This window comes from Monodelphis domestica, chromosome 6 (assembly GCF_027887165.1).
Source record: "Monodelphis domestica isolate mMonDom1 chromosome 6, mMonDom1.pri, whole genome shotgun sequence".
Classification (NCBI taxonomy): Eukaryota; Metazoa; Chordata; class Mammalia; order Didelphimorphia; family Didelphidae; genus Monodelphis; species Monodelphis domestica.
The window spans coordinates 142,669,850-142,683,312 of record NC_077232.1 but is presented as its reverse complement, the minus strand read 5'-3'; the positions used below and the strand labels follow the sequence as shown (position 1 = coordinate 142,683,312).

The window sequence follows — 13,463 nt, the reverse complement described above, 5'->3', positions numbered from 1 at the left end:
AAGGGACATGAAAGGATTATATAAAAATAATCAAATACTTCACAGATAAACTGGTCAAAGGACATAAGTAAGGAATTTGCAATAAAAACAATTTCAAATTATTAGCAAACTGTCAGGAAACATGCTACAAATTACAAATAAGAGAAATACAAATTAAAACAAGTTTTTACTTTATACTCAGAGCAGATGTATAATCCCTCAAATGAGTTAAGATAGATCAACCACAAAGACAAGATTATGTGGATAAAAAATATCTATAGTCTAGGTTCAAAATGCAGTTAGACTAATAGTACAGAAAATGTCCATCAATCTACAACAACAACAAAAAAAATTGATGAGTTTGGGCCTAGAGTTGAAGAGAAAGAGGAAAGTAGACTGGATCATAAAGTGCTTTTACTGGTCCCAAATTACCCATAAGAGCAAAGGCCTGTCTTTTAAAATACCGACATTTTACCAATATTGTTAGTTTGTTAAGGTTTGCAAAAAGCTTTATATAAATTATCTTATTTAAACCATGAAAACAACATCTGATACTAAAGGCATTATTATCCCCATTTTATGGATGGAGAAATTGTGGTTAAATGACTTGTCTATGATAACACAGGTAACAGGTATAACAAGTGCCAGGAAACAGTTTAAATCCACAGTGGACTCTAGGTCCAGCACTTCATTTAGTACAACACAACTTCCAATACATCACTATAATGACTGAGGAAATTGTAGTGTAATGAAACATGTCTGAAAAAGGAAAACCTAAGAAAAGTTTCAACATGAAAATAAATAAGCATAATGGCCTATATTAGGAGGTTGGAATGGGAAAAAAAAAAAGCTTCAAGATAAAAATAACAAACATTTGAAAATAGAAAACCAATTTAAGTTCTTCCTGATGAGGGCAGAGCTGGATCTTCCAAAAAGGAAGCAGTTGCTTGGACTCCAAAGAATGATCAAGTAGACCCCATGGCTAAGAGAGAAGAGATCAATCAGCTAGTAAAGGTAAATGAAGAAAGGAATTAGGTGGTGGTTCCTGACTCTTTGATGAAGCATAATGAGGGGATATATTACCTTGATAACAGTAGAGAGAATTCTTGTCTTCCTAGGACATTTTACAAGATAGAACAGAATCTTCTTCAAATTGCCAAAACACAAGTTGACTACCTACTTTTTTGAATATTCCTGTGGGCTCAAAAGATATTGCCAGATGGAATCTCTATCAAATTTTATGAATTTGGGGATAAAAAACTCAAAGCAAAGGATATAGAGAAAAGTAGAACTGGGAAGTGTCAAATGGTTTTAAAAGATGGTATACAAGAACAGGATCGGAATTTCTGGACTATTGGTTTGAAACACAATTCCTGGTCAGGGATAGAAGATACCACACAAAGAGATGGTAAAAAAGTATTTATCTGGTATCTTGCAAATATAATCAAAAAGACTTTAAGATAAAAGGAAAAAAGAGAAAATTCCCTACCAAATCCACCAAACTATATACCACAGATGTGAATTTTAGATTTACTCCACCCTGCTTAGTCTTTAGAATTTTAGCAACCAGGAATATATACAGTATACACCCCCACTTAAGGATTAAGTGTGAGGGAGAAAGGTCTATGACCCATGTGTGCTAGCAAGCGACAAATCATAAACAACTGGCTAGTCAGCTAGGACAGCCCTGGGCTGTCCAAAGTCAAGCTGAAGCCACCATTTGTACATGTAAGACACAGGAAGTGATGTAAAGAACTGCCTTGATATTTCATGTCACTTCCTGCGAGAGGGACTTGGTGGTGAAACTTGACTGTGGAGGAGCTCCAACATGAGACCTCAGACTGCTTCCCTTAGATGGTCACATGGTGAGTAATAAGGCTGACTCCCCTTTCCTTGGCTTTTTCTGGAGTCAACAGCCTCTGGAAAGGCCCCTTGGCTGAGGCTTCTGAACTCTTGCCAGGTTCAGACCAGGCCGAGGCAGCTATCCTTCCCTTTTTCCTCTTTCTCTCTCATTTTTAATTTCTTCCTTCTATTGTAAATAAACCATAAAATTCCATTCTGACTTGAATATTTCATTGGGATTTAGAATTCCATTCTGACTTGAGTATTTCATTGGGATTTAGAATTCAAATCCCTAGAGACCAACTAAAAAAATATATTCAGTCCAACCTAACACAGAAGAGCTACAATATAAGAAGAATATTTGAGACTCTTGGGAGTTCAGAGTAGACAAAATCCAAGAAAAGAATTAGTAGTAAAACTCAAGGTTTCAAATATCTATATGTAATCATAAAATAGAGGTCTTGAAGTAAATTTGACCTAATGAGTTTCACTGAGACTCGCTGGGATAAAGTCTTTGACTAGAATATGGCTGTGGATGGATATGCTGAGTTCAAAATAAAGATGAGTAGAAAGTAGTAGAGGAGAAAATATGGTAGCATGGAATAATTTTCTCATTACTTGGAGAGAAAAAAGGAACAGAAGAATTCAGCAAAGAAATTACAAGCCTAGCATAGAATAATGATGAGGGGCATTATTATCTAAATTATCTGCTAGAATACTTTCAGCCCACCCTTATCCCACCATCCAAAAAGGACAGCTAAAATTTTCTGAAACTTGTTTGATGAAAATTTCATCCTTTTTTGAGGAACCAATGAGGGAAAATTCAAAGAGGAAGAACTGATTGTTGATGATGAGTACCTTGTATGTGGGTGAGTGTTTGAGGTGGACTATTAAGGGATTCTTGTTTATTTGTATTAAGAGATAAAGAACATAAGACATGAAACACTAGATCATGGAAAAGTAGATTTCAAGTGGCTTCAGAGAAAGAATAGGTAGGATTTCATAAATGAAAATCCATGGAGGAAGTCAGCTAAGGTAACACAGGAAATTATTTGGAATGAAATTCTGAGGATACCATGAAAAACAATTCTGAAGTGTAGAAAAAATGGAACTTTTCTAAAGAATCTTTGTATTTTCTTAGCAACTACTGGGTTGGTACTAGTCTGAATGTAATTTTCACAGTCATAACTTATTCTTTAAAAGATATAATCTTCAGCTGTATTTAATGTTCAGGAAGCTATGTGTGAGCAGTGGAAGGAGTAGAGAAAGAAGAATAAACACAAATGATCAAGGAAGAGAAGTTTCAGTTCTTAGACTAAAGGCAAATGTAAAATATTATTACTTTGTTACTAATAGTAATGCAATGCTCCAGAACAATCCTGAGGGACTTATGAGAAAGAATGCTATCCACGATGAAAAAAAGAACTGGAGGATTAGAAATGCAGAAGAAACATATGATTTATCACTTATTTATATGGGTATATGATCTGGGGCTTTGGTTTTATAAGATTACACTATTACAAAAATGAATAATATGGAGAGGTATTGAGAGATAATACATGTATAACAGTAGAATTGTCAGCTTGGGGTGGGAGGAAGGAACAGGGAAGAGGGGAGGGAAAGAACATAAATCATGTAACCATGGAAAAATATTTTAAATAAATAAAATTATATATATTTTAAAAAAGTAATACTATTCCCCAAAAACATATCCTCCATGATCTGATAGATTAAAGAAAAATATTTCATGTACATTTACTGTGTACATACATGCTAATTAAAAAAATTATAAACAATCCTCCGCAAGCAACTATCTTTATATTAGTTATTTTAGGAAACTTACAGCTGGTTCTCAGAAATGGCTAGCATATCTTGAAGTCGAAGAATTTCTGATTCTTTTTCATGTGAAGTTATATGAGAGTGAAATTCTTTGTCTCTATTGGTAGCCAACAGTGTTTCAAGGTTGTCAACTGTGACTCTCTCACTTGACAATTGTTGTTTTAACACCTCTGCTTCTGTTTTTGCAGTTTCTACTTCTTCCAAGGCCTATAAAGGAAAATGAAATATTCAGTAATAGCAGTATATTTACCGGTCATAAATTGAGACTTTTTACTGTGAAATATTTTTAATGTGTCTATACTCAAGATTTCCTTCAAATGCTGAATTCTGGGCAATATTTAAAGATCTTTTGAACTAAAAAGGTATTTTAAAAAATATAGTTCAATGGCTTTTATCAATGCAATGACCAACCATGATTCCTTTCCACTTATTACATGATCATTAACTAACTTTTATTTCCTCCCTTTCATCCCTGTTCTTGATCTTCTATGCTTCAAAATAACACCCTCTTATTGCTCTCTTTCTAGTGCTTGAGGCCTCCTTGCTTTGGAACATCCTACCACCCTTGAATCTGTTTACCAATGAATATCTACCTATAAAACTTATCCTTTCGCCTCTCACCCCATTTTCTCTAATTGGTGAGTTCCTCCTAGAGCCTTTATTTAGTGAAGGAGTCCAGAAACCAGCCTTGACTACACTCTATTCCTGTCGCTACTCTTGACTTTGGGGCTTCAAAATTATGTTTCTGTACTGGGTAGCTTTATCTTCTACCTCCCTGCTCTCTTAACAATTTTCATTTCCATCTTGTTTATTGAATTCCCTTATTAGAACATAAACTCCTTGAAGGCAGGGATTATTTTTCTTTTTTTCTTATATTTATGCCTGACAAAATAAGTGCTTAATAAAAGTTTCTTCCTTGTTGAGGCCTGATGAGGAATGATGTAATCCAGCTCCTAAAAGAGAAGTAACAGACTAGATAGACATTTCTGGACATGGCCAAGTACAAAAGTAGTCATGTCAGTGACTCTGATAAATCTAAGAAAAGTCATTGTTCATATAAGAAATACTTATTAAATAATGGGGTTATTATGCACTGTTTTCAATTTACATGAAGAGCCGTTGAACATACTGGTTAGATAAAACGAGATCCTATAAGTCCAGTGACCGGTGGAACACAAGTCTGGTAGATTGTGCTAAGCTAAAGAGTATAGTCTGGGGGCCTAAGTACAGAGGAGCTTATTATCAACAAGACAAATTAGACAATGAATACTCTCAGGAATAAAATCAAATAAATAAAAAAACATATATCAGGTTTGTGTTGTATCCTTCAAGTGACCATACCAGAGTGCTGGAAAAGCAAAGAATGTGTTGGAAAATATTGAAAAATCACACATTTTTATAATGTTTATAAATACTTCCATAATTTGCCTGTTGGTAACTTAAATGTTAGATCATCGTCCATGGAATTGATATAGGAAATAAATATCAATACTAGCATGAAAAAATATAACTGGAAGCACAAGATGGTGGGAAAGTAAGGCTTTCAGCTAAGAGTCTACCTGAACTAAAGGCAAATAACTCAGTTCTCACAAATCAACTCCAATAAAAGCCTACAATTCAGACCAGCCTGAATAATAACCAAGAAATTCAATGAGAAACTATAGTAAGTGGCTTCTTTCACCACAAAAAGGCAGAAGCCTGTAAGCAACAAGAAAATGGGTTGCCATCAAAGCCAGTGCCAGGACAGGCAAATGAAACCAGCTCCCCAGTCTGAAAAGAAAAAGGTCAGAGGCACTTGAAGTCTGCAATGGTCTGTCTGTACAGATGCAGTAAGAGCAAAAGACGCCAGAGCGGTCATTGACCCCCCAGGGAATAGCATCAGCTAGAGTTACATAGCAGTCCTCAGACCAGAATAGCTCAGCCCCTTAAAGGCTGCAAGGTCCCTGGCCCTAGGAGAGGCCACAGGGGCTATGAAGAAACTCCAGGAAGAAGTAGTCAGTTCAAGAATTCAGGGGAGCACCAAGTGGGGCCAACCTTCCTACCCAAAAGTATAGCAAGAGGCAGATCCTGGCCTTGGCACAAAACCCCAATTCAAAGATTAAAGCAGGAGAAAAGAATAAATAAAACACTGACCAATGTAAAAAATTATTTTAGTTCTAGAGATCATCCAAAAGAAGGTATAATTATCTTTGTAACAAATACAGAGTCAAAGAAGAAAATGGATTTTCCATAAGGACTAAAGAAATGGTGTGAGAAACAAACAAAAATGTAAAACCTCTGGAGGAAAGAAACGAAAGAAAAATAGCTAGCAGCAGAAATGGTTAAACCTTATCTAAGCAATGAATTCCCAGAAAATCAGAAGGGATCAATTAGAAATTAATGAATCTTGGGGCCATCAAAGTGGCAGGTCTGAAGTCAGAAGAACCTGGGTTCAAATGTGACCTCAGGTACTTCCTAACTGTGTGACATTGGTCAAGTCACTTAACCCTCAGTGTCTAGCTCTTGCTGCTCTTCTATCTTAGAATTGATAGTAAAGACAGAAGGTAAAAGTTTGGAAAAAGAAAGAAAAAAAGAAATGAACCCATGTGGCAGCAAGAAATATTTTTTAAAAAGAAAAATAGAAGAAAATGAGGGATATATTTTTTAATTAACTTGGAAAAGAGATCAATGAGATAATTTAATAATCAAATGATTCCCTAAAAACCTTGATTAAAAAAATTGATTGGACACTATATTTCAAAAAATTCATAAAATAAAAACGGTTAGGATCTAGTAGAACCAGAGGGCAAACTGAAGATTGAAAAACTACCTATCACCTCCTGAACAATACCTCAAAAGGGAGAATCATAGCAATGTCATGGCCAAAATCTAGAGCTCCCACACCAAAGAAAAAAATAACATAAGCATTCATAAAAAGTTTAAGTCAGGGCCATATAATGCCTGTAAGCTTCTTTTATAAACGAGAGAAGATCTTAGGATGCAATATTCCAAAAGACAATAGATACAGACTTACAACCAAGAATAGGAAAAATCTTGCCAGGAGAAAAAAATGGATCTTCAATGGAAGAAAACTTTTAAGTATTCCTGATGAAAAAGAGCAGAGCTGAATGGGAGCTTTCAAGTATAATCATAAGAGTCAAGAAAAACAAAGAAAAGGAAATATATTTGAGAACTGAGAAGGGACTGTATGATATAGTGCTAATATTCTAATAGGGTATTGAGGAATTTAAGTAAGAAAAAACAGGCTCTGGAAATGGTTTGATTCTGTTAAAATGGTATGAAAAAGAGAAAGTAAAAGGAATATACTAAAGTAAAAAAGAAGAAAATGATTGATGGAACTTGCTCTTTTTTCCTAAGTGGAATAAACAAGATGTATACAAACATGAAGGAAATAGTTAGGGAGAGCAGGCATCAGATGAACCTTAAAATTTATATAAATTGAACAAAAGTTGAACACAAAAAGATGCACACTCAAATACAAACAACTTGGTGTAGAAATATATAAAATTGAACAGGGAAATAAGCAGGAATAAGAGAGGGAATAGTTGAGAGCTTCTGAGAAGGGAACAGCTTCAAGCAAAACAAACTTCCTGATCCTGAAGGTGGCATTACAGGATAATAAATCAAAACAAAGAACTAGAATCTAAGGGGATGCCAATAAATTGAGGAATGGTTGAACAGTGTGTACATAAATGTAATGAAATATTATTTCACTTTAGGAAAAAACTAAAAGACATTATATTAAGTGAATTCTGAAGTATGAATTCACGAGATGTGAAGTAAGTGAAATCAGTAAAACAATTTATACAGGGGCAACTATACTAAAGAAAAACCATTTTAAAAGTTCAAAGAACTCTGTTCAAAATAATGATCAAAACCACTAACAAAGCATATTAATCATCTCCTAAGAAGTGCTGGACTCAAATTGTACAGAGTTATAAATTTCTGGATATGGCCACCTTGAGGATAAGTTTTGCTTGATTATACATATCATGAGATTGTTTTATTATTTTCAGTTTTCAATGAAACAGAAGGAAGCAAAGATAAGCACAAGGAGCATGAAATTAAATCTTGGAATTCATAAGTTGTTTTTTTAAAGGAAGCAGTATGAGGTGGTGATTGGCTATAATTATCTTTTTGTGTTCTCCTGGGTACATAAAAATTCCCCTTCCCATCTTTTTTTGGGGGGGTTTAATTCCATAATTTAAAAACTTATTTTTAAAAACATAAGGAAGGGCCACTTAAAAGGAAGTTTTTTCAGAGAGTAAAGCAAGTTGATGGCAAAATTGGTCCCTGAAGATTACTATCTCTTAAGATATTTGATCATAACTGGAGGAATTCCATATGACCTGGAACGACCTCCAGGAATTGATGCAGTGATAGGAGCAAAACCAGGAGAACATTGTACACAGAGACTGATACACTGTGGTACAATCGAATGTAATGGACTTCTCCATTAGTGACAGTGCAGTGATCCTGAACAAGCTGGAAGGATCTATGAGAAAGAACACTGTCCACATTCAGAGGAAAAACTGTGGGAGTAGAAACACAAGAAAAACAACTGCTTGATCACATGGGTCGATGGGGATATGACTGGGGAATGTAGACTGTAAGCGATCATCCTAGTACAAATATTAATAATATGGAAATAGGTCTTGATCAATGATAAATGTAAAACCCAGTGGGATTTGCTCATTAGCTATGGGAGGGTAATGGGAGGAGGAAAGGGAAAGAACATGAATCATGGAACCATGGAAAAATACTCTAAATTAATTAAATAAACTTAATAAAAATGAAAGAAAAGATATTTGATCATATAAATTCATTACATAATAAAAAAGAAGTATTCTATTAAGGCACATGAATGAAAGGAACACTGTAATCTCACATATACTTATTAGGAAAACAAGAATTCTGGATTTTGTGGGGCTTTTAATCACCCATGTTATTCATAATCTATACTAGTGTTTAACCTTCTATAGACCACAGAAGTCTGGTCCAAAGTCTTTCATGAAGGGGTAGCTAGGTGGCTCAGTGGATAGAGAGCAAGGCCTGGAGGCAGGAAGTCTTGGGTTCAAATGTGGCCTCAGACACTTCCTAACTGTGTGACCCTGGGCAAGTCACTTAACCCCAATTGCCTAAACTACTACCACTCTTCTGCTTTAGAGCTGATACTTAGTATCAATTTTAAGACAGAAAGTAGAGGTTAAAAAAAGTCCTTCATATTAGTATGTAAACTTGGGCAAGTCAGTGAACTAGCGCTATTCCTCAGTTTCCTCAACTTTAAAATGAAGGGGTTAGAGTTGTATATTTCCTAGGATACCTTGCAGGTCTAAAACTTTATCACATGATGAATCTTTATGGCTAGAGGGCTCATCTAATTTCTTGAGTAGTTTTACTGAGTAAGAGATATACATTTGATTATTAAATGAGAAGATAATACTATCAACAATGAATTCTGAAACATTGCTGCAAGGCTACAAAAACAGAATTTGTCAAACAAAGTTGGTGACCTATTTTCCCAGAGACATTGCCACACAAAGCCCAATTAAAAATACATCTCATGGTTGTGTAATATGCCTTAAATTAAAACTTCAATTCCACAGAATTCTTTTTCTTTAAACTCTTGCCTTCTTAGAATTGACACTAAATATTGGTTCTAAGGCAGAAGAGAGGTAAGAGGTAGGCAACTGGGGTTAAGTGACTTGCCCAGGGTCACACTGCTAGGAAGTATCTGAAGAACCCAGTACCCTCCTATCTCCAGACCTGATGCTCTATTCATTGAACCACCTAGCTGCTCCATCTCTGCAGAATTCCTAGGAAACTAGGCAGCACTGAGGTAGGAGTGCTATTAGATATGGGGAACGACATGCTGCAGAAAAGGGCAATCTCATAGAGCACTTCAGATTAACACTACCTTTTTTAAAGGGTCTTGCTGCTTTTTAATTTACAACTTAACGCTATTTGGAAAAAAAGGTTTAAGTAAATTGTCTTCAAAGAAAAAAGGTTGATAGAGAAAAGTTAATTAAAACATAATGATTTGGAAACTTTATACTTTGTTTCTTACTCTCTCATATTCCATGTTTTTAGAGACCAACTGCCGAGCAATGAATTCTTTGCCTGAATCAAGTTTAATGCAAAGTTCTCTCAGAGATGACAAGTCAGTTAATATTGACGCTTTCTCATCGTGTTCACATCTGAGTTTTTCCTCCAATCTAGACAAAGCTTTTGTCATCGAAGAGATTTGAGTTTCGTAAGCACGATGAGCATTTATATGCTGCAAAAAAAAATAATAGAAGTGAAAATTCACAAAATCAAAACCACACAATGATTTGGAAATTCTGTGCAAGTGTAGCTTCTTTGACACAATATATGCATTCCTCAAAGTAGACATATCAATTATCTGTCAAAAGAATCACTTAAATTCTACTGAAAAGTTTCCTATGTCCTTATATAAGACAAAGGTGAATTATAATGAAAACTTTAAAAATCAAAAGTTATTTCATGGAAAGAGGCAGTATTAGAATGTACATATTAGAATGTAAACTGAACTCGAAAACAGGATTTGGGCTTGATTCCTAGTTCCAATATTTACTGGCTCCTGAAATAAGGTTATCAGTTTCATCAATATTCTCTCATTATATAAGATAATAATACTTACATTACCTACCTTACAAGGTTATTGTGAAGAAAGTCCTATGTAAGTAACAAAGTACTAAAAATGAATTATCATTACCATTATTAATAATATAGCATTTGTTTTATGACATTATAAGCTTCTCAAAATCTTTCATTGTGACTAATGTATGGAAATATAGTAAGCAAGAAAGAAATTCTAAATTTTAATACAAGAACACAAGAATTCAATTAAACACAGGAAATACCTACTATACAAAAGTGTAGCTAGGTCTCACTATGCTCTTTAAGCCCCTCCTCCTTTTTTCTTGCTTTTTGGGTACCTACAATTCCAAAGGGAGTTTTTCCAAATTTTTGGTACTTTATTTAGGTCATTTTAGGAATGTGAAAAGATTTTGATTGGCTGCCTCTAACTAGAAACAATACTTGATTGACAGGTGAAAGTTCCCCTCTGGTTTCAGGTATTCTGCTGAGTTCAAAAGCTTGATGCTGAGTATAAAGAACAAGTTTGGGGCAAATTACATTTGACTGGGAAATAAAAAAATAAGTGTTTTGCAATATTTATTAAACAGTGAACTTTTGGTTGCTTTTAAACTTTATTTTTGAATTTGTAAAAAAAAATCCTGGGAGAGGATTACTAAAATAAGAATGTAGAACAGTTGAGTTCATCATTCTAATACTATCTTAACAATTTAATAAATATCTTAGGGTTTCATTATAAGTAAAGGTTTGAATTTTTAACTAAAAGAAAAGTCATGAATAATAAGAACTTATGCCTCAGAAATGCTATTTTTATTTTTTAAAAAGAATTTATGGGAGAATAACCAAGAGAAAATAAAAGTTTGAAAAGAATTGTTCTAATTAAATATTTTGTTTCCTCAATAGATGAAAATATAGAGATAATCTATAGCATTTTGCTTCTGAAAACTCACAAAATCTATTAAGATGACAAAATAATTTCTAGATTAATTCACCTCATTATTTCTTTTTCTTTCAATGGGATCTAAATTGCAGGCTTATGACCTGTGGTCCTTTCCAACTCTGGGATTCTAAGAATCTGGATTATTTTCATTAGACCCAGTTCATATTAGAAAAACTTTGCCAAAATTTGATATTATTTTGTGACTATTATAATTATTATTACTGTTACAAAATTACAAAATCTTAAAAACACATTAACATTCACACATGCTAATTATATATAACTTTGCAACTTATTAAACAAAAGTAAATCACAAAATTAAAATAATGAAAATCTTGAAGATCATTTATTTGTTTAAATGCTTACTTATGTCATACATCTGTATTGGGATACCATGGTCTAGCACCTCCTGATCAGAAGAATGTCAAATGTGACATTCTTGGTTTTCTTGCTTCTAGTTGAAATATAATCATATATTAATTAGCAATCATCACATATGTTGCCATAACCATGTCTCATAGCCTTCAAAAGGTTAATGGTTCTGACAAAAATTAAGAAAACTGAACTTTGTCATTGTTTTGCCAGATAACCCTTATTTAACTTAGTCTGTTTCAGTCTCTTCAGATATAAAAAGTGGGGATTGGACAAGATGATCTTTAAAATCCTTTTTATTGGCTAGAAAATGAGTTTATAGCATTCAATCCTTATTACATCTATAGTTGCTGCTATACTTTTAACTAAAGGAAGTTATGGGTAACAGTGGATAATCGTGCCAGGCATGGAATCAGAAAGACCTAGTTCAAATCCAGCTTCAAACATTACAAGCTATGTGTCTGTGGCAGATTTCACTGCTGTTCAACTCAGTTTCCTCAACTTTCAAAAATAGCTGTATCTTATAGGATTGTGGTGAGAATCAAATGAGATCATATTTGTAAAGCACTTAGCACAGTGCCTGGCACACAATAGGCACTATGTAAAAATGCTAGTTATTATTATTATTATTATTGCTATCATCAATATTCAAATATTTGGTTTGAAGAATTAAGGACCAACCCCAGGCTCCCTGTTACTCCTAGACTGAGTTAGAGCTTATCACTGAATCCATTCAGAATGGATGATATTTCCTTTTATGAGAATATTTAATATGCATAGCATGGACTTTGTCATTAAGAGGTTAAAAGAGTCATATCTAAAATGACAAATTCTGGTTTCCAGAAAAACTATAAAAACTTACTTTATTCTTATGACAGCCCAGCAAAAGGTAGACCAAATAGAAGCTTAATTAATTAATTAAGAGAAAAATGTGCATTTAGAAAGTAAAATTATTACCTAATAAATGCTAGAAACAAAAGATTTAAAATCAGAATGCCTCAAAAGAACTAGATTTTGATCAATATCTATAACTAAGTCATTTAATAAAACCATTTCACTTAAACATAGTAGGTGCTACATTTGAAAATTAATTTTTCAAAACCACAACATAACAGAATAACTGATCTGTTACTACCTCTTGAATTTCTTTTTCCAAAAGCTCCACTCTTTCTCGAAGATGTCTTCTATCTGTATCAACTGAGAGGAGTTCAAGCCGTATTGAGGTACTTTCTCCTTCAGCATGATGGGCTTTTATTTTTAGGTCTTCAGCTCGACTGTGGAGCATTTGGAATTTCTCTAGTAAGTCTTGATTTTCTTGCTCCTAGTTGAAATATAATTATATTTTAATTAATAATCATCAATTTTGGGATTACTTAATATTTTAAAAATACACCTAAAATAAATGTATATATACCAACTTATACCCAATGGAAATTAATATTAGATATTGCCTCCATCTGTCCTATTCAACACAGTACCTTTAAAAAAAATAGAGGGGGCAGCTGGGTAGCTCAGTGGTTGAGAGCCAGGTCTAGAGATGGGAGGTCCTAGGTTCAAATTTGGCATCAGACACTTCCCAGCTGAGTGATCCTGGGCAAGTCACTTGACCCCCATTGCCTAGCCCTTACCACTCTTCTGCCTTGGAGGCAATATACAGTATTGACTCCAAGATGGAAGAGTTAAAAAAAAAAAGAGAGAGAAAAGCTCCAAAGTGGATGAAGATGTGGTAAAAGAGGTATTCAATTAAGAGTAAAGATGTGACTCTAGACATGTCTAAATATTTAACACAGCACTATTTTCCTTGCAATCAACTAACAAACATTAATTATGGTACCAGTGGTTGGTGGGTTCTAGAAGGACTTAATCATAGTTG

The 13,463-nt window shown here is 34.0% G+C and overlaps 1 protein-coding gene across 2 annotated transcripts in view; it reads right to left on the bottom strand.

The window, feature by feature from the left end:
* Positions 1-13,463, bottom strand: part of CEP135 (centrosomal protein 135) — a 115,121-nt gene that overhangs the window by 12,643 nt on the left and 89,015 nt on the right. For both annotated transcript variants that reach the window (XM_007496426.3, XM_007496427.3), the window contains 3 exons: positions 12,726-12,911; positions 9,728-9,937; positions 3,665-3,867 (listed from right to left, as the gene is read on the bottom strand). In XM_007496426.3, coding sequence (XP_007496488.2) covers positions 3,665-3,867; positions 9,728-9,937; positions 12,726-12,911 — 599 coding nt within the window. The remainder of the gene's footprint in view (positions 1-3,664; positions 3,868-9,727; positions 9,938-12,725; positions 12,912-13,463) is intronic.